The sequence below is a fragment of the Protomyctophum parallelum genome (assembly GCF_964188405.1).
Source record: "Protomyctophum parallelum genome assembly, chromosome: 17".
In the NCBI taxonomy this organism is placed as follows: Eukaryota; Metazoa; Chordata; class Actinopteri; order Myctophiformes; family Myctophidae; genus Protomyctophum; species Protomyctophum parallelum.
The window spans coordinates 33,572,419-33,594,463 of NC_139719.1; the positions used below are offsets into that span (position 1 = coordinate 33,572,419).

Here is a 22,045-nt window from a genome sequence, read left to right on the forward strand (position 1 = left end):
TGTCTTCAATAATCTACAGTATTAATCAGAATCAGTCAGTTCAATAATTAAATTCTGCACCTTTTTTCCCTCTTGGTTGTACAGGGCTGTGGCTGCTTGTGCTGGAGCCCTGTGCTTAACTCATCTAAGAGCAGAGGCTCTTGTGTCGCAGGAGGTTACAGTGACGGGACACTGAGAGTCTTCAGTCTCTCCACCTCGGAGATGGAGCTGAAGTTCCACCCCCACACCATGGCCATTACCGCCATCCAGTATTCTGCTAACGGTGAGATATACCTATGCCATGCACAGGTACATAAGAATAACACTTTTTTGTTCGGCTTCCTGCAGACGATAATTATCGTGTAGCCTTTATTGTGCTGTATGTTCAACTGCTATGTTAAATCATGACCGAAATCAAATAAACTAACTCTAGCAGTTGGGGAAAGAATGGTTATGGGGACAAAAGAAAGGGAAAGAGAGAATAACAAGAGCAGCAAGAGTCAGTAGTTTTATATTACTAACTAGACTAGAAGTTCGGCGGCTATACGGTCCTCACACCTACGTCACATTGTTGAACCGACCAGCTACTATATCAGAATTTGAATGTAGTTCAATTTGGTTGTATTTACATTATTGATAATTGATAATTGATTTTAAAAAATGATAAAATAATTTTTAAACCTGAAAACCAAGAGGGGGAAGAATCCTAATTTCAGGTCATTAAGGTAACCATGTTACATTCATCCAGGTCAGGTGATCCTTTCAGCAGGGCAGGATGGTGGGATAGCAGTCAACAGTCTACTGAAGTGTGAGACCATCCATTACATCACGGACCACAGAGGAGCTCCCGTCACCACCATCCAATGTGTGAACAAACAGGTCAGCACACTTAAACAGACATGTTACAAAACAGAGCTCTCGTTGGCATTGGAAGTAACTTCATAACTCCAGTCCCTCAGTTTTCTGCCCACTGCAAACAACCAAATCTTGATTGAGATTCTCACATTTTTCTGCTACTCTCCTTAGCTTCTCCTCAAAAAGGCAATCAGAAAAGCCCATGTAAATGTTGTGTTGCAGCGAGGGCAGCAAAAATGAAAGTGGTTTCTCAAATAATTAGTTTTCTCAAAGAATTAGATAAACACTCCCACAGTCCACTGTTTCCCATATCTTAAGATGTTGTTCTCCCCAGTACAAGGAGTTTGGTGTTAAAGGAAACGAGATGTGGTTGGCTGCCAGTTCAGACAGACGTGTCAGCGTGTGGGCTGCTGATTGGCTCAAGGACACTTGCGATATTCTAGATTGGCTTACCTTTCCAGCTCCTGCCTATTTTGAGGTAATATCTTGATTGATTTATTTTATTACCATTTTATTATCTTAATATAAAAAGTGGTCGCATAGGAAAGCGGATTTGGTCCTCTCAGTATTGATACTGTGTTGATATTTCTGCACAAGGACTATGATAAAACCAAACAGCACAATACCCCATTTATTTACAAACAAACCTCTTCCTTTATACTTGGCGATTGCTAAGGATTTCACTCTATTATACATGATTAGCTTAGTGCAATGTCTTCAAACTGATTTTTTTTAAGTTGTGCAAACCACTTCTACATCCAGCTTACAATGCCCTGTACATGTTTGTGTGTGTGTGTGTGTGTGTGTGTGTGTGTGTGTGTGTGTGTGTGTGTGTGTGTGTGTGTGTGTGTTTGTGTGTGTGTGTCTGTCTGTGTGAGCATGGAACGAGAGAAGTATGTGACATGACTGCCACCTGCTGGACGCACGGGAGTTGCACCACTTGGTTCACACTGGTGTGATTTTTTTTTTTTTTTTTGAAAGTGAGTGTCTTAATAGCTATACTGCATGTTTTGGTTGTCATATTAGGAAGGTGGCAGCATGCCACCCAGCCTGGCAGCGTTCTGTCCAACAGACTCTGGTTTGGTGCTGTACACTGGTTACGGAGTCGAGAAAGAGCTGTCCTTCTACAGTCTGGCTAAAAAACAGGTACTGTTGTAGATTCCACACTCTAAATTTAAAAGGAAGTGTTGTTTTTTCTTTTCAAGATTATGACTATAGTTCATATTAGTAGAAGCATATTTTACAACTGTACCCAGAGATGTTGCTTATTTAATGGTATGCAATTTGTTTACCAGAGGTTCTTGTGTTCATGTTTCACTCTTCACACACAGTTACATTGTTGAGTAGTCTTGTTTTTCATTACTGTGTATTCTAATGTTCCAAATGTGTTTATCACCTTATGCATTATGTCTTACACTACTACAGGTAATAAAAAAGATTACATTGTCCCACTGGGTGACATGTTTTGGCCTCTCCTCCAGTGAGTGTCTCATAGCTTTGGGATCAAAAGGTAAATTTCAGCTTTGGTTGCTTTTAAATAACATGAATTCATGTAACTTTGATTTGTAACTATTATAAAATATTTGCCTGCTAGTAAATGTCCCCGTGCACTCATGAACATTTGAAAAACAGATTAAGAAAATAACCCCTTAACCTATTTAACCCTGCCCTTCCAATTTGGCCATGGCATTACAGGCATATTAATATTATTATTATTAATAATAACTTCATGCACCTAATTTCTTGTCAGAGCGAGTGTTGAAGATGATCAAGTCAACCAGTGGCAGGTTCCAGGATTACCTCCATCACAGTGACTCCTTGCAGACTTGTCATTTCTCTCCCTCTGGGAAGCTGCTTTTCACTGTAGCCTACAATGAGATTCTACTGTGGGAGGTTAGGGGTCTTTAGACCACCTAGGCTCTCTCTACTGTGGGAGGTTAGGGGTCTTTAGACCACCTAGGCTCTCCTAAGATTGGAATATGGACTGGAAACCAATCCATTATTGGTTTGTATTTTGAGATTCAGGCCTCCCAGACAGAGTTGAAAATGGCTGAAGATGTTCTCGCTTTGTACTTGAAACTGACAAAATGTTTACTTTTCTACATTTTATAGAAGTTTTATCATTATTTTATATTGTGCACTTGATTGGTTCTTAGAGAGGGAATTGTATCAATAGACTTATTAGGGACCTCTTTTAGGGGAATGCATTGTATTTATGACAACATTCCCTGTAATATCTTTTTTGTTTTACCTCATTCATCATATTTTAAATTATGTGATTTCAAAACATGCAAATGGCATTAATGTAACTTTTGTAATGTCAATTGTTTTGTAATTTTCTTTGTTAATTAAATTGTTCTTTACACAAAGATAAACATGTAAATGTGTGATGTACATTCTTAATCATCTAATCATGTTTGAGTGAATGTAGCAACATCATTTTGTTCAGAATGGTAATCGGATATTGATTTTCATGAAGGTTGTAATGTATTGTAACAGCTGAATAACTGGTGACAAAAATCACTGCAATAGTATGATTGTGAAATTGGCCATTCTGTATAATGAGTAGGCCTACTTTAATATTTGGTATTGTAAGTATACTGTGCTACAAAAACATTTATACGGTTTGAATATAGGACCACCTTGACTTGTAAGTAACAGAGTTATTGCTTTTTCACCTTTTCAAAGCGAATGTTAAGTCTGACCACTACTGGCTAACTACCGCAGAGACATGCACTACGACATTTCACCAACAGAGGGCTGGTATTTTGTGTGTGTGAACCGGAACGACATGGTTTCACCTTGGATGCTAACATTGTGGAATGGATTACTGGTGTTAGAAATTTGACCAATAAGTATAAACTAAATCCCACTTTTTCACCAAAGTGTGTAGTCTGGCAAAAGGTGAAATATGAAACGGGACGTAAGGATACTGTTATTGGGAGAACGTAAGTAAATACCCGTGCAATTACAAGCTAATGCTACCAAACGTTAGCAGTTACAACCTTCTAATGTTATTATAATGCTAAGTAACTTTATGGCATTAGTAATGTTGGTATGGAATGATTAAATAACTATACCATTAACCATTGGCAGCTAAATTATGCCATACTGATCTACAACCATTTTAGTAAACGCGTTTAATTCAAATTACATTCAGAACTGGTACGTTAACCAAGTTTGTGTAAACATGTTCGTGTAGCAACTTTCAGTGCATGGGCATGGCACTTTCACTGTGTCTCGACAGTCTCGTAATGTGATAGCTGCCTGAAAGCCAACCACTGTTGCAGCCTACATGAAGAATGTGTTTTTTAAGCTTTCAAATTAAGCTGTCAGACACTTAATTGTTTACGCCTGGGTCTGGTTTATGTCTAGTTTCAATTAACACATATCAAGTCCTCAGGACTTATTTGTGTTATGACTAAGCCCAAGTGTATGACTGTACCCATAGTATACTGCATTTTTCTGTCTAATAAAGTATTCAATCATTCACTCAAAGAAACTGTACCTACTCTACTGAACTGTCATGTAGTCACTATGCAAGTTAATGCACTTTTATTTAGACCTTATTTTCGAATGTTTAGACTTTTTCCTCAGTAGCACAGTTGCCAAACCTGTGTAGACTTGTTCTATTGACCAGCACCACAATACAGAAAGTCTTATCAGGGCGTACGTGTGTGTTTATTATTTAATAGTCCACCAGCCCCTTCACGACAGAGTAAATATAGATTGTGTTTGGACGAAACAACACTGAGCAATCAAATGGAAATGCTCTGCAAAAACAAAAGCCTGCACTTCCGTTGAAATTGGTCAACTCACCCTACCATTAATACCCTGAACCACAACCTGTCTGTCTCACTCTGCTGCATTTTATCTCACTTTTACAGCCAAGGTGGGGAAGACGTCACTCATCATGTCTTTAGTTGGGGAGGAGTTTCCAGAAAAGGTAAGTTATGTGGACAGTGGACAACAACACAATAACTTCCCTCTTTATATTAGGACAAATCTTCGTGTCGGGACTCGGTAATGCCTGATTTATACTTGGTCGGTTTTGCATCATGGCTTGCCCCTAATGTAATAGCTCATATATAAGCTCACAATCTGTCTTGGCCAGGTGATGTCTCACTTGCAAAAAAGGTTTCATAGCTCAATGTGACATGTGGTTAATAAAGGTTACATAATTACATACAACATGTCACAGCGCAAAGCATTTTTGAGCTTGCAGATCTGCTGTTTCCATTGCAAGACACCTGTGCGCAACTAAGTATAAATCACGGGAAAGACTGGAATGTCGAGAATTGTTTTTTATAAACTGTAACAACACATACTATTGCAGTAAATATATATATATAGTTTGTATTCCCATATCCACACCCTAGCACACAGTAGTCAGGTGGACTATTTGGTTAATTTCCTTGTAACACACAAACTAATGTGTGACATACACACAAAGCTCACCAAAGTCTTTTTCTGCTGTCATCAGCAGCTTACCATGTTGTATAATACGTCTCACCAGTAAAGATAAGACGGAGCTCATATTTCAATTCAAACATTAACATAGTAGACTGCTTTCCACTTTCCACCACTAAGCACCATAGTATTGTAGGACATTATTGTTATTTAGTTATTTAGAATAGTTTTATGATTTCCCATAGTTTGTAGTAGCCGATGGGTAATACGGTATATAGTTTTTCTTTGTTTACAAATTTGGTCGTACCATTTTGCCGGGGTCTAGTGCATTGAGAAACCGGGATAGATTCCCACACTTTGTCTGATACAGACAATAATCCTCTCCAACCTACTTACTTACTGCCCAGTCCTATCAAAATGTACACTTGTGAAATGTATACAAATGATCAATACTTTGTCAAAATAGGGTAAGAGTCAAATCTGGTATTCATCTTCCTGGTTGTACCTCTTAACTTAAGAGGTACAACCAGGAAAATGAAGAGTCTTAAGCACATGACGCCCAACATGAATGCTTCCATCAGAGTCAGTCACATTTGCATTATTTTCTTGCTATAGGCTATAATTTATTTATGCTTAATACTTTCTTGTCTGTATTATTGAGTTTTCACACCTGTATTCCAAAATCCTGTCTGCTCTTGATGCAAATGGAATAAACAAACATTACTGTGTTACTGGGGATTGTAGTTAAACCTACAATCGGGGATATTTGTTTTCTGAATAAAGTGATTTTTTTTAACAAATCTGTAATGGCAAAGAATGTTATTACAATACAACTAGCACTCAGTGGTTGGAGAAGGTCTTTCTACTCTTCCTTTGAGACATTTTGACCGTAGAGTAAGGTAGAATTGGTTAATTATTGACAATGACAATAAAGTTATGGGTGGCACACTCGATTAGACACTTGCTACACCGGCATCTTTATTGTAATTCGGACATTGGGGCAGCAGTGACTCATCTTAGAAATCAGGAGGTTCCTGGTTTGATCCCAGGCTCCCCCTGGGTTAATGTCGGAAATGTCCTCGAACATTACCATTAACTGCTCCCAATGAGCAGGTTAGTGCCTTGCGTGGTTTATACACATGTGTTTAAATTATGCTAAAGTGTACAGCACGCAAAACCTTCTTTTCTCTCCTGCAGGTGCCTCTTAAAGCTGAAGAGATCACCATCCCTGCTGATGTCACCCCAGAGAAGGTTCCTACACACATAGTGGATTATTCAGGTACAGTTGTGTGTGTGTGTGTGTGTGTGTGTGTGTGTGTGTGTGTGTGTGTGTGTGTCATTTTATAGCGGCCTACAACATAGTTACTAAGTTTGTGTGTGAGTATGCTGCTTGCTAAAGCCATGGAAACATGTACTGCAGCGTACAGTGTGTGGGTTTGATTGGACTCAGCATCATTTATATTTGTCCTTAAACCCAACAGAGACTGAGCAGACAGATCAGGTCCTGAAAGAAGAAATTGTCAAGGTAATTGTACCACAGTCTGTGAACTAATACAATTCTCCCAGAGCAGGAAATGCACACCAACCATAGTCGGATGCTGCTGTTTCCCGTCTAGTTTCTTAATATTTGTTTGTTCCATCATGCTCTTAATCCATTTAGAAAAATAATTGCTGCCTGAAATCTCTCATACAATATTGAATTATCAATAAAGATGATTTCATCCTGCAATGTTGTTAAAGGTATATTCAGTGATTTCACTCAAAAACCCTTAGGTTTCGTTTTTGGCTGTGGGACCCAGCCTTTCGTCCAATCAGGATAGAGAGTCAAAAACGAAACCTAAGGTTTTTTGACCCCCAGGGGTTAACTGGGGACAGGGAGGAACTCCTTATATGGCCAGCACACTCTATAGTAGGGAGGATTATCACAACAAAACAAAAAAATAAGTGATATTTGAATTAAGTGAAATCACTGAATATACCTTTAATAGTTAGTTGGCTTTTCTTACCATTTATCGATAGTCACAGAGTGACAGGAAATGGGAAGAGAGAGTTTATGAGGGAAGAAAAATATGTAGTTTGCTTAATTAGTTTCAATACTATTCCATACCAAGTTTTGCCGTCCAAAGGCAAGGTCTCGGTTCTTTTAAACGGTGGTTATGTCACTTTGTTCGTTGTCTTGGAAAGTTTTGTTTCTTGATGTCATTACTGCAATTAATGCAAATAGTTATGCTTGGTATGTCGCTCATCATAATCTCTCCAACCCACTCAGGCTAATGTAGTGTGTGTGGTGTATGATGTCACTAATGAGGACACGATAGACAAGGTAATCCTGCTAAAAAAAATAACGAAAAAAACACCATTTTATGGATGCATTCTGAATGTACTTCGGAATATCCTACATCTGCTGCTGTAATGAGGTTTCTTACCACCCGTCTTTCAGATAAAAACAAAATGGATACCTTTAGTAAACGGAGATGCAGAGAAGGGGAACAAGTATGTATTGGCCGTTGATTTCACAATAGATTACCGAATACTGTACTGTAATATCGTATGGACTACTCTGTTGTCGAGCTGATTTTAAGTTTCTCTTGTACGCTTGTTGGTTAAACTTAAGAGTTCCCATCATCCTGGTGGGGAACAAGTCAGACCTGCGCTCCGGAAGCTCAATGGAAACCATTCTACCAATCATGAATCAATTCTCTGAGATAGAGACTTGTGTAGAAGTAAGAATCTCCTTTATAAACACTGACCTGTTCAGTTTGCCAAGACTCATAAGCCTGCCTGGTCTCACAGAAAAATATACACACTCACAAGACATAAGTTAACATATATAATGCAATTTTAGTACTCACTCCATATTCTTTCCTTTTCAAGTGTTCTGCGAAGAACTTGAAAAACATCTCAGAGTTGTTTTACTATGCCCAGAAAGCAGTGCTACACCCCACAGCCCCCCTCTATGACCCTGAGGACAAGCAGGTCAGTTATTTTCTAAATATCAAAATTAGCAGCTTATTTGGTCATAGGTTGGTGTATGTCTGTGTTAAAGTGTATTGTATTTCCACATCATTGAGTTATGATCTTTGTTCTCCTGTGCGTTCCCTAGCTGAAGCCCATGTGTGTCCGAGCACTCAGCCGAATCTTCTCCATATCTGACCAAGACAACGACCATATCCTCAGCGATGCTGAGCTCAACTGTTTTCAGGTGCCAAATGATCAAAATAAAACTCATCCGCTCATCTCTGTGAATGCCATTCACATTTCTTCCTCATCTTGCAACGCTTGCTGCACACTGCAGTGAAATGTCTGTTCAGTTGTGTCAAGTATGATTGTTGTTTTTAGAACAGAACTTGTTCTGTCCATTTAACATATATATTTTTATCATGTTGCACTGAAAATCATTTCTACATGCCTCACTCATGTGGCAATAAAGATTATAATTTAAGTTAAATCTCATGTCTCTGTGCAGCTATTAATTTAACTTGAAAGGTTGGATTTGGCCTTTAATAAGACTACATTTATTTAAACAGAAAGCCTGCTTCGGGAACCCACTGGCACCTCAGGCCTTGGAAGATGTAAAGACTGTCGTGTGGAAGAACACCAGTGATGGCGTGCAGGACAACGGCCTGACCCTCAACGGTAAATACTTCTCAGCAAATGCTAAGCAACTCACAGGTTGTAGAGTTGTGGTCCATCATATCATACCCCAGTCCCAGGACTTGTGATCTGAACAAAAAATCTGTGCCATCACAGGGTTGTGTTGTTTACGTTGTTCAACATCTAAAACTCAATGTCTCTGATTCAAAGTGGTTAATCATACCTGATGAAGGCCAATAATGAAACCTGTAAAAATAACAGTGTTTTTATAATAAAATGAAACACTGGAGCAGAGCTGTGTGCAGACTTATCTTATTGTTTTTACACTTTTACACTACCTTTAGTCCAGCACCAGCAAGGGACTTGATGTGCGCAACCTACCTTAACTAATCTCCTGAGACACCACCAGCTAACTTGTAGCCTTGGTAACCCAGACGTTTTAGCTAACTTGTGACTTTCTAAGACAATATAGATCGCATCAGAGCATTTATCCTCTGCAACATTCAAAAATGGTTTCATCTTGTTGAGAATATTTGGTCAAGAGATGGTAGTAACCCATCATTCTATAGAATGTCACACTTGAACTGAACAGATGACATTTCTGTGTCTTGATACCGCAGGTTTCCTGTTCCTCAACACATTATTCATCCAGAGGGGCCGACATGAGACCACGTGGACCATCCTGAGAAAGTTTGGTTACGATGACACCCTGGAGATGACAGATGACTACCTTTACCCACAGTAGGTCTACTAGTGGCTTAGCTTTACTGTTCACACTGAATTCAACTGATGACGTAATGTTTGCTATTGTATACATGCACACCTTTCAGAACACGGACTGTCAAAAAGTAATGGGAAACGCCTACTTTATTACAACTCTTTGTAGGCCCCCTGGCTGTGCCAGCCAGTGCGTAAATAATTTAAATGGGGTAGAAAACTGCCCACCACCGCAGCGTCTAGGAGTTTGAAATCGAATGCACCGCATTGCATCTGACTTTGTTGAGGTTGAGCATCTATACAGACATAATTGGCCATGTTCAGGGGAGGGAGGTGATATTTGTTGCTACACATACTCCTTGGGCACGGTGCTTAAACAAAATGATTGCTATGCTGTAGGTAGGGATGGAGCTCGTTAATTTCTATTGATAACTATCACCTTATCGATCAGGCTTATCGAGCCGGGTTCTTATCGAGTTCATTATCAAGCATTTTCTATTATTTTGTGGAAAAATGGGAGATAATAAATTCTGAACAGAACCAGTATATTTTACTAGGGCCTTCAACTACATTACTTTTCTAGCAAACGGAAGGCAATTGACCTTTTTACCAATAAAATAATAATAAAGGAACTGTTAACTGGTTAATACTGTATGTGTACAGAGAGTGACTTTAAACACGTAATGTTGTTTACTCTGTTGGAAGGTATCAATACACTTTTAGACATTATCTTGATCGCCTCTTGTCTTGATTGTTTAAACATGACGTCATGGGCCGCTATGCTCGATAACAGGCTTGATAAGGCCAAAGCGTATTGATAACAGGGACTCAATAAGCTTGTTTTCGGAATTTCTGGAGTATCGGTTATCGAGCTCCATCCCTAGCTGTAGGTCATGAGGATAAACATTCAAATTATTTTATTATGTTGTGTTCTACGAAGTACATACCTGTATGCATGCGAATAAACATCTCTGATTATATCTTATTTAAACATTTCAATACATCCATCTATAAATGCACCAAGTCTCTGTGTGTACGTACATGTGTACATCTGTAATCCACGTAACTCGAGAACCGCCACCAACTTCAAATTCGACACACGTTCCACACCGCCACAGGGAATGCAGTGCACGGCGTCGAGTCCGTTGGATAGCCGGTTGTCCAGAACCAGCACAAAAGCCTCTGCCCAGGATCTGGACCTGATCACCCCTACATATATCTCCATTCTCCATATATGGAGCTGGCCTGTTCTGAGTCTGACATCAGAATGATTGTTCTGACATCTGCATAGACTCCATATTTGGGCATGCCTGACAAAGAACTCCATATATGTGCATAAAAGGGACACAGACATAACTGGGTGGGGCATCCATTTCCAACATGCACCGTTCTTATTAGAATACACACATTCCCTGGTGCAGACAGGTACAGTAGCATATGTCCCGAGTGTATGTGACTCTTTTAGTACGTGCACCACAGTGTATAACAACAAGGTATTTTTGTTTTGATATTTTGTGTTGCTACTAGGCTACGGGTTTCTGTGGGATGCACCACAGAGCTTAATCATCTGGGTCACCAATTCCTCCAGCGGCTATTTGAAAAGTATGATGAGGTGAGAAGCATTACTGTAAATTAACTGTATCTCACAAGTCACTGACACGTCTCATGCGGGAGATATTAAAAACACAGACAGTATTTGAAGTATTTACAGCTGCATTCGCTTGATTTTCATTAAATGGATTTCAGCATTTCAGTTGCTACTGTAACTACTGCCACAGAGCAATGTTATTATTTCAAGGAACTAACTATCCTGCTGTCCTTTTTCAGGATAAGGACTCTGCACTGTCTCCCACAGAGCTTAGGAATCTGTTCTGCGTATTTCCCTACATGCCATGGGGTGCTGAGGTCCACTCAGCGGTCTCAACCACAGAAGAGGGCTACATATCTTATGACGGCTACCTTTGTCAGTGGACGTAAGTTTGCATACTCGCCAGAGGTATTTGTGCACGGTTTTATATGCGTATTTTAATTCAACTTGCAGCACTGCTTAAAGCTCCCATGTACGTTTGTGCTTGCATATGCAGGCTTACTGCATACCTTGACATCCACCGCTGCCTGGAACACCTAGGATACCTAGGATACCCTATCGTCACTGATCAGGAGTCTCAGACTGCAGCAGTCACAGGTGTGTGTGCGCGTGACATGTTATGACGCGTGTTATGGACCTTCTGGAGTAGGGCTGCTTTAACCCTGATCATTTGACTATATACTGTATCTTCATCATCAGTTTAAAGTGGGTATTCTAAATGAAAGTGAAAATATCAATATAGCAAATGTACCAAAATGGACACATTTGAAAATCTAAGGCATTCTCTGTAGGAAATTGGAGACAACCTCTAATCGTAAGCCTGACTCATACTCCACAGTCCACATACTGTATATTGATTTGACATATGCTGTGCTCTGAAATGTCACCTGAAAATCGTAACATGACATGATGCATACATGTGGCGAGGGTTTCTATAATGGGCAACAACAGAAGCTCTTCTTGGAGTTGTGTTGCATTATCTTCTGCTCTATCTGTCAGAATACCGCAGGCTGTAGTTTCTTAATGTTTTGTTTATTCCTCCAATGGTGCATAATACCACACCTTGGTCAGGCATTGTCATTTGCGTTTTGTTTTCAGGCTTTAGTCTCATAGTAAACCACTCTCTTGTCTCATGTACAAGGATTGCAAGTGTAATCTGGTCCAGCATAGGCCCTATAAATCTGCCCACTGTACGTATGTTTTCTCAAGGTAGCAAATGACACATTGTACATTTGTACACTTAATTCGGAAATTGTGTGTTGTGAAATGAGGGTGTTTTATATACCGATATTCGATCTGATGTTGCCAATCATTGATTGATTGATTGAATACTTTATTATTCAGTAATGTAAATGCCACGTGGTACAGTCAGACTTTAAAACCGAATCTCCCAACTGTGCCAACCTCGAGATTACGAGATATGATAAAAAAATACTATTTAACCTTTTTTTTTTGCATCTATTAGCTTCCGCCGCTAGCATCCCTAGGCCTACAAAACAGCCTACATGATAATCTGTGGCGCACACACGGGGTTATTAATGTAATTTAAGTTTAGTTTATAGTCTATTAAAACATAAATCCGAGCAGCGCTCATCATCAAGGCTGCTCTGGGGGCCATCGTCCGTCCGTTCCCTAGACTTAAGCCAAATTCCAATACCCAAAATCTCGGCCACTCGTTCACTTACACAGCATGGTGGTGTTACGGTGAAATTGGTGACCTGCTGAAATATAACAATCGTGTAGACACTAGACAATCACATAATGTCAGTGTCCGAATGTAAATCATTGCAGTCGTTTCATTAGTCGTGTTCAACCTAGCAGTATTTAGGCCACGTATTTAAAGACCTCCATGTAAGTTTGAAGTCCACAAGATGGTCACATATTTCAGCAGGTCACCAATTTCACCATAACACCGCCATGCTGGAGTGAGCGAGATTCTGGGTATTGGAATTTGGCTTTTCACTACAGAAACAACAATACTACATCACTTCCAGCATGGGCGGAAGTGACCTGTCTTCTATGCTTATGACACTGTCTTTGTCATTATTAAAAAAATAAGACAAATAAGAGTGCTGAAAATACGTCACATATTTGTTTGTGGTGGGGAGCACGAAACCTAGTCGTAGCTCTGGCAATATAGAGAGGGACAGAAAAGACAATAGCCTTCAACATGGGTCAAATGAACCAGCTGCTGACCACAGACTTGAATGAGAAGTCACGGTCAGTCACAGAGCTTTAAACTGGCAGTACAGTGCAAACAGTTTTTATGTGTGTATTTGATCTTTACTACTCTGTGTTTGTGCACTCTTTGCATGTTGTGTCTTGTTTGCCTGCGTGTTTGTGCCTTGGTGTTTCCGCAGTGACACGGGAGAAAGAGGTGGACCTGGAGAAGAGCCAGACTCAGCGGTCAGTGTTTCTGTGTAAGGTGATCGGACCGCGGGGGACGGGCAAAACAGCCTTCCTCCAGGCCTTTGTGGGGCGGAACGCTGCGGTAAGACACCATCTGTCTGTCTGCGACCAAACCAGCCAAGCATTCCACTGTCTCCACGACACACACGGATAACAGACACTGATTTGTCTCCAAATAACATTTCACATAATATTACAAATAACCATTAGTATTTCTGTCACCGACACTGATAAATAATTATGTGGCTTGATTGGCTCATCTGTTTCTTCTTCTTTCTGTCTGAGCCTGGTACTCTACACCATTGCCGGCTTGGTGATGTTTAAAGTAAATCACTCTAGAGAGGAGCAAGCACTAAATACTTCAAATGTTGTTTTTCTCTCCAGAGAGTGGGAAGTTTCAACGTTGCCTTTTCCCCCTACACCATAAATACTGTCCAAGTCAGCAACCAAGAAAAGTATCTTATCGTGAGTACTAGATCCTATACTAGATCCCAGTCTGACTGTAATATTGAACCTTTTGGCATTTAAACCCTAACATTATTTGAAATTGAACTCGAGCTTAAAGATGGAGTGCTGTGATTTTTGTATTTATTTTGTTTGTGTTTATGAGGTGAGGTGACAGTACTTCATTAGACCCCTTGGTGTTGTTGTTATGTGCAATGATGTCTTCCCTTTGTATTTAGGGTTTCTTCCTGGAGGCTGAAACCTTGACAGTCAAACATGCCAATGAAAAAAACTGATATTGTGACGTTAGTTAGACATGTATACTAACAGTCTGACAGGCATTAGTCTGGCGACAACACTGTCGCTCCCGACATGCGTGGCAAGTTAAAACTAACCTGTGGCAGGTTAAAACTAACCCCTGGCTCCCGACATGCGTGGCAGGTTAAAACTAACCTGTGGCTTCCTGTGAGGTTAGGTTTAGGGTTGGGTTTTGAGTAGGGTGTCGGACTAATGCCTGTCGGACTGTTAGTACGTCGGACCAAACACATGCAACCTTATATGTCAAAACTTTAGCCTCAACCAAGTCCCCTACACACCTTGTGCTCCTTGCAGCTCTATGAGGTAGATGTGGAAACAGAGTTCCTGAAGGCATCGGATGCATCCTGCGACGTGGCCTGTCTCATGTATGACGCTAGTGATCCGCACTCCTTCGACTACTGTGCCAGTATCTACAAGGTCAGCAGAAACACAAGTCATGCGGGCCGTCTTTAATGACATTTTTTCAACCACTACTCTAGTACAACAAAGTATTGTTGTACAACAAATCGATACACTACCGATCTACAAGCTTACAATGTATCGTGACAGGACACGTTCTGAGCTTGTAGAATGTAGATCGTCTATTTTCACAATTTCTCAACTAGAATGACATTGCTAAAATAGGAATGCCAGGTTTAAAATGGTTCAATTAAAAACTTGAATTCTTCACAAGAAACAGACAGACCTTCATATTACTTTAGATTTCTTATTATGGAAATATTTTCTAAATAACACTAAATGTTTTAGTTTTCCATTAAACCTCACTACCAAAGAATACTTTGCATCATTACTTAAGTAAGCCTTGCCGAGCCATGAGGCCCATAGGGCAGGAGCCTATCTCCTGTTTCTGTAGCGTGAGGCAGCTTGATATACAAGTACACCCCCTGGACATGATGCTAGTATGTCGCAGGGATTTACCCCCAATCCAACCCTTGATGCTGAGTGCCAAGCAGGTAGGCGCTGAGTCTTTGGTATGACCCGGCCGGGGATCGAACCCCGACCTCCTAGTCCCAGGGCAGACACTCTAACCACAAGGCCACTGAGCTACTTGGTTTGTTGTTTTCATTTGTTTCCAAGTGTGTGTTTATAGACACTTTTTTTTAATTTATTTTTTCTTAGCAACACTACATGGAGAGCAGCATTCCCTGTGTGCTGGTTGCATCCAAGGCAGACCTCGCTGAGGTCAAGCAGTTCCATGGTACGACACCTGCAGAGTTCTGTTATAAACACCGCCTGCCTCCACCAATTCCCTTCTCCAGTCTGTCCATGGACTCCACTAACAAGACCATCTACACCAAGCTGGCCTGGGCTGCCATGTTCCCGTACGTAAATAGATTTCTAAAATCACACACACATATGCACGCACACACACACACGCAAACTGGCACACACAATCACAATCTCCCTTTGAAATTGAAGGAATGATCCAACAGCCTCTCAGGCTATTGGATCAGGTTTATTGCTCAAAAGATGTCCCGGCTAAGGTGTTTTCCAAAAAAAGAGTGTAGACAAGGGGGAATCATGACCAAGTCTGCCATACCGTTGACAACCAAATGGGTTACCCATTTCAACACATCCACCAAGAAGTCCATACATGGTGGGTGGGGGAAAACCTATGCATTTCTGTAAAGCGACTGTCTATTGATGATCTTTTTGCCTCCTTTCCCAGACACCTGAATGGTTCAGACTTGAGCAACACATCGTTCTGGCTGAGAGTAACGCTGGGGACGGCTGTAGTCACAGTTCTGGGATTCGCCATCTATAGAATCTTCGCAAGGCAGAGATGAATGACTTCCATCAGGATATTCCTGTTCTATAAATCCCACTCTCCAACATTCAAGACCAACTACAGACTACCAGCCAGACTTCATGCCAATTTTATTATAAACCACAACACAGTCTGTGCCCAATCTTCTTTTTCCTTCTTTTTTGAAGGAAATTTGACAGTTACAGGACCATCTCAGTACATCCCTCCCTCCATTATCCATTCCTTTCTTTACCCCTGTCCTTCCCAGCTCCCGCTTTCTTTTCTCTTTCCTATCCACTTGACTGTAATCATCTGCTGGCAGTTTGAGGCCATTTTCTTTATGTCCCCTTCTCTCCCTTCCTGTGCTTGCGCTACCATACAGTACAGTATGCTGTCTATCCAGGCTAAGCAGGAGTTGGCCTCTCTATGCTCGATGCATTTGAATGCCATGAGACTATTGCTGTACGTTATCCAAGTAGTTGCTTTATCAAAGGGGTAGAAATGAAGACACTGTGTCACACCCATTCCACTCCCCCTTTATTCATCTGCAAGAAAAAGAAGCCAAATTGCGAATTGAAGAACATATCGACACATAAGAGTCATTAACAACCAAAGGGCAGCATGAGGAATTGTACATATTCCAAATTCATTTTGGGAAGTGAGTCAGTCTGCATTTGGTATTGCCGACTGGGCATTACCGGGGTTCCACCCAAGCCTATTGGAAGTACTACTACAGTATGACATAGCTCACCAGACATCTTGATTGGCCATGTCTCATGACCACTGAGCAGCTTGCTGGAGCTCTGCAGTGAAAGAAAGGTCTTACCGTACCTTTGACCAAGCAAGCCTCTACCTATAGTATTGTGGAAGCAATACTATCAAGCACGAATTAAGTAATTTAAAAGGTTTATATGTGTTAATAATTGAAGTTGATCTGCAGTGGCTTGTCAGGGGTAAAGATCTTGCTTTGCGCATGGAGGAGAGAAAACCGCAGTTTTTTGTATTTTGTACAAAGGTCTGCAATTCAAAATAGGAATCCAAAATAGATTGCACTGGGGTGTGCTAATTGTCCCTACTTTGTGTGCAGAAACTGATTTTTGGACATAATCTGCCCTTATACTTTCCAACATGGGACAATCATTTATTTTACCCTTTTTTTTATTTTAGCGACACCTTGCTATTACCACAGGACATCTTTCTGAGACTTAAGAACTATGGCTTCTACTGACTGAATTAAATGGACTGGAAGCTTATTGAATAAAAAAAGCTGAAATTTTGCCAAAAGATGGTATGTGTAGTAGAACAGGAGATACTGTACATGATTGTGTCACTGATGATTACATTTTTTTATGCTTTAGGGTAGAAAGTAGATTTATCTCAATCTTGTGTTATGTTTCTCATTTAACATGGATAACTTGGATTCTCCTGTTAGTGTTTTAACAGTGAAAGGTTTTTCATTTAAACTAGGGTTTGATAGAATCAGACCACCCTCGGAAGCCGGCCTCTTTGACCTGGGACCAGAGATGCGGGCGTGGCTCCAGGACACCGAGTTGGACCTCTGACGTTACACGAAAGAAGAAGATAGGATTGTTTTTGGTGTGCATTCCTATTGAGCAGCACAGGTTCAAAGCATCTTGAATTGTGACCCAAGTTAACCAAATCTGCTATGCAGTAAGGTACCTGAATTATCCAACATTCAGAAACATAATCCTGACTTAAGTTTAGTTTATAGAGTACTCTAGACTGTAACTTTAATGGTTGAGTGATGATGACAAATAATTTATGTAAGCTTAAGTGGCTGCCGCTGCGCAGATATTCTTGCATATTTTTTCCTTGGATCAGATTGACAAGGACGACACCTGCTTCAAACGGTGTCCTGCAGTCTCAGAAGAGGGAGCGACTGTTCTACAGTACTGCCACAAGATGGAGTTGTTGTCTTCAGGTAAGAGAAATTAGGATATTATAAAAAAAATTACTATGCTTGAAAATCTGTTAAAAATACATGTGTGTTTCAAGTGTAGTCAGAATATGTAGTTACTAGTTATATACTGGACATAGGACTTGCGCGATTTGTTGGGCTTAAATTAATATTTAGTCTAATTCAAACTGCCTAATTCTTTTCCCCCCCTTTTTTCCAATTTTGTCGAAGCAAATGGGGGGGGGGGGGGACTTCTTTTTTTCCCCTTATTTGTGTGATCACTCGAATCCAGTGTGATGGTTGCTTCTGACCAGGGAGAATTTAAGAGTAGGCCTATTTGTGTTGTCCTTATGGGTTATATGCACAGCTCTCACTCCCACACAGTCCAATAGACCTTTGTTCCCTCGGCATTGAATTAACACTGCAAGGGTGCCAATTTTCATGTCTGAAACGAAGTAGGCCTAATGGGTTCCCTATTGAAATATATATTATTATTATTTTAGTAAAACACGCTTAGTTACCCCGTGCACCCCCCAACAAACAAAGAAATACAAGTTAACAACTTTTACATCAAAACTGTTTTTGAATGCACAATTGTATTTATGCATGCTACCCTTAGAGTATCTATGATGCTACCACACCACTTATTCCAATTCAATTTATATAATAATTGTATCCTATAGCCTATAATAGCTTAGAGACCCCACCTTTCACCTGCGTTATATAGCCTACAAGTGGAGAATAAAATGAGACCTTCCCGCTTACCAAATCAAAACAATTATGTAAATTATAATTTCTCACTATAGGCTAAACAATATATCACAGATTGGACACGGTTGACGGTTTCCCGTGATCTGACTTCATCTCATTCTCATGCCACCAGCTTATCGTGCTGTTTGAACAAAATTAAATCAGATGAAGTCAAGTAAATAATAAGCTTATCTATCCATCCATCACTGGCGCCTCCATAAGGGGTTTGTCTGCAAAGAAGCGCTGGCACACAGCACTGCGCCGTAACAGGTTTCTTTCAGACCGCCGTCAACTTGAGTGTTTTTTTTTATGAGGTAGGCCTAGGCCTCTTACACCTTTTATGTGCCATTGGTGCTATACCTTGTTGAGCCAGAACTATACCTGCCACTTCATTCAACTGATTTGAAGCACATAACCGTTACCATGACCTTTGTGCGCGCGTAAATTGCGCGTAATAAGTTGCCAAAACAGAACTTTTTAGAAGACAAAGGTTTATTGTATTGCAGTATAAACAGTCTTAAAAAATCTTTCGACACAGTGGGATGTTTTTATATGAATCAAAGGGACATATATTTTACAAAATGCTTTTTGAACTGACTGACAACCACAGAACCGTGAAGACATGGTATACTGCCTACAGTTAGGGTATATACAATGTATAAGGCTCGACGATGCTCACTATTAGAACATTGCATGTTTTATGAACTCGTGCACTATAACAACTTACAAGAACTATTAATTATTTCAGTATACTTTTTCAATAAGTTCCAGAGTCATATAAATTGGTTTCCCCTTAGGATATCAAGGAGCGGGGAGAAATAACAGTAACAGTAGTAGCCTAGTATAGAGTAGTAATGCTGTCAAATAAAAAAAAGCTTACAATTAACGTTAACTTATACAGCAAGGCTATATAGTGCAATGGAGTGGAAACGGTTCTGGTAAAAACATTAGGAACATAAGTTCGCATGACACCATACAAAAATAATACATATACGAAAACATTTCCTCAGTATTTACAGTGACTATGCAATCAAGTCCGTTTGGTAATAAGTGTCCTTTACTTCTTCTTTGCTGCTTTTTTCGCTGGCTTTGCCTTGGGCTTAGCTGCCTTTGGGGCAGCCTTCTTGGGCTTCGCTGCTGGCTTGGCTTTCTTCGCTACTACTTTTTTGGGCTTTGCTGCCGCCTTTTTCGGTGATTTTTTCACTTTCTTCGCCGGACTCTTAACTTTTTTGGCTTTCGCTGGCGATTTGATCACCTTCTTGGGTTTGGCCACCTTCTTGGGCTTGGCCGCTTTCGCCACTGTCTTCTTTGCTTTCACGGGTTTGGCTTTTATGGGTGCCTTTTTGATGTCCTCGGACTTGGCCAGTTTGAAGGACCCCGATGCCCCGTGGCCCTTGGTGTGTCGCAGAATTTCTGCTTCCACCATCCTCTTCAGGGCCAGTTTGATCTGCACATCGGAGTGGTCCCCCACCTTGTATGTGCTCTTGATGTACTTCTGGATACTCTGTCGGGACGCGCCGCCTCGGGTCTTGTCATTCTGGATGGCTGCCTTGATCATCTCAGAGTATTTAGGGTGAGACGCAGGTTTCCTGGCTTTGGCTGCTCTTTTGGCTTTGGCCGGTGCTGCTGCCGCCGTCTCTGTCATGATGACTTTTTGTTGAGTTCTAATAAACAACACAAAAACACTGATCTCGTTCTGCTATTCCGGACTAACAGCGGAAAAAAACGATGAAAAAGTCCAGAAATGCAGGCTTTTGTCGTGGGTGTCTGTCTTTAAGTCAAATGTAGATGCTTATATTTTCATCCCATATAAATGTATCTTATTCCACAGCGCCTCGGCGAGGCTATGAAGCCTATGTGCGGACGTGATTGAGAACAGCAACGGCCAGCAGCTGATCTAGCAGACTCCATGGAACTCGCGCGCTCCTGTTTGTGTTTCTTCATCCTCGAATTCATAGCAAATATTAAAACTCCGGAGCAGTATAGACTCACAAAACATTATGGCGTGATAATAGACACATTGGGCTTCACGGGGAAGTAGTTTTTCTCGTTCAAGTCTCTGACCGAAGAACTTTTATTCCAGGAAAACCCGCTTGAAGTATTGCGTGCTGCGAACAATTTTGTAGAATTCGCGTTAAAATGACACAAACAGACAAAGCCGGCCACAAAAACGACGAATGCATATTAAAGTTGAATCTATGCTTAAACAAATGCATGTGGTTCAGAGAATGCAAAATGTCGTTTTTGCTTTTAATACAGCGATACAGGTAGCCAACTAACACAGCCCGGCCATTGACTTTGAGTGACGTGGTTGAGATTATTTACTGTTAAACATCATATAAATTAATTATCACAATATCCAAGTTATTGATGAAGATCGTATGGATCATCTATATTTATATGAGTTGATTTGTGATTGATAGCGTTGCTCTATTTGGTGTTTTTGGCCAGAACTGCATATAACTAACCGACTATGGCAGTCGCAGCTGAGCTCCATTGTCAGGAAAGTTGCCAACACCTTCAAAGATCAGGATTTCTGATCATAGTTTTATAGGCTACATTTTCATAACATGTTTTAGATAAGAGTGCGATTGATTGTTAGTTGACAGTATGTTATCCCAAAAGCAAGTGCTACAGCATTCTTGACCAAAGGAAAGCAGTTTTTCAATATAGGGTGCATTGATGGCATTCTTTTGTTCAGGAGCTGGTGCAAGAGACTGCAGTCAATAACATGTTTCATAATGCAAGTGTGCTTCATCTTCTGATGTTGTGATGCGAAATATAACAGTCTGCACCAACTGCTCTTTATCATAACTAACTTTGCAATTATTTTCCGATATTTTATATACATTTAAATTGAGACTATACTGCAACGCCATCTTGAATCCCGTATGAAAGGCATATCACTTATTTAGGTTAGATCCATTTTTCGTGTTGGTGTGACATAATATTTGACAGATTTACAGTAAATCCATCAACTCCATATTTTGTCCCAAAATAACATTCAGCGTCAGTCACCATGGGGTATAGGCTATTTATGTGGTTATGTGTTGCCCATTTGAAGTCTTCATAGTAGCCTGCCTGAATTGCTTTGATGTGGTTATTCTTGATTGAAGTAGATTTAATCTGTCGTTATTACAGTTTGGCGCCTGTATACAACAAAAATTAGCCTACTTAAATATTTCCAAGAAAATATTTCTCGCTGCCCCTCTTGCTGTTTGTCGTCTCGTCCCCTGTGAGTTGAATGCGTGTCTGCGTGTGTTTGCCTTAGCTAGGGTTGGTGTCTGGTGAGTGAGTGAGTGAGAGAGAGGGTGAG

At 40.5% G+C, this 22,045-nt stretch overlaps 3 protein-coding genes across 7 annotated transcripts in view; 2 read left to right on the forward strand and 1 right to left on the reverse strand.

Moving 5' to 3' along the window:
- wdr90 (WD repeat domain 90) overlaps positions 1-3,203 on the forward strand; it is a 31,118-nt gene extending 27,915 nt beyond the window's left edge. For 4 of the 5 annotated variants that reach the window (XM_083787773.1, XM_083787774.1, XM_083787775.1 and 1 more), the window contains 6 exons: positions 85-262; positions 728-858; positions 1,169-1,312; positions 1,861-1,980; positions 2,260-2,344; positions 2,585-3,203. In XM_083787773.1, coding sequence (XP_083643899.1) covers positions 85-262; positions 728-858; positions 1,169-1,312; positions 1,861-1,980; positions 2,260-2,344; positions 2,585-2,742 — 816 coding nt within the window. In that variant the 3' untranslated portion in view covers positions 2,743-3,203. Of the gene's footprint in view, positions 1-84; positions 263-727; positions 859-1,168; positions 1,313-1,860; positions 1,981-2,259; positions 2,345-2,584 lie in introns of those variants that run through there. The other variant, XR_014570589.1, reaches the window with a different exon arrangement.
- Positions 3,204-3,597: 394 nt separating this feature from the next.
- On the forward strand, positions 3,598-17,348 carry rhot2 (ras homolog family member T2). Its single transcript, XM_083787052.1, has 19 exons — positions 3,598-3,782; positions 4,722-4,780; positions 6,442-6,523; positions 6,726-6,769; positions 7,514-7,567; positions 7,685-7,737; positions 7,859-7,967; positions 8,119-8,220; positions 8,348-8,446; positions 8,772-8,880; positions 9,459-9,579; positions 11,083-11,167; positions 11,383-11,528; positions 11,640-11,740; positions 13,504-13,634; positions 13,937-14,017; positions 14,609-14,731; positions 15,434-15,636; positions 15,984-17,348. The coding sequence occupies exons 1-19, from the start codon at positions 3,746-3,748 to the stop codon at positions 16,099-16,101; spliced, it is 1,857 nt and encodes a 618-aa protein (XP_083643178.1). The 5' UTR covers positions 3,598-3,745; the 3' UTR covers positions 16,102-17,348.
- A 1,855-nt stretch (positions 17,349-19,203) lies between these two features.
- On the reverse strand, positions 19,204-20,558 carry h1-0 (H1.0 linker histone). Its single transcript, XM_083787817.1, has one exon. It carries the CDS (start codon positions 20,372-20,374, stop codon positions 19,787-19,789), a length of 588 nt encoding a protein of 195 aa, XP_083643943.1. The 5' UTR covers positions 20,375-20,558; the 3' UTR covers positions 19,204-19,786.
- Between the last annotated feature and the right edge of the window lie 1,487 nt (positions 20,559-22,045).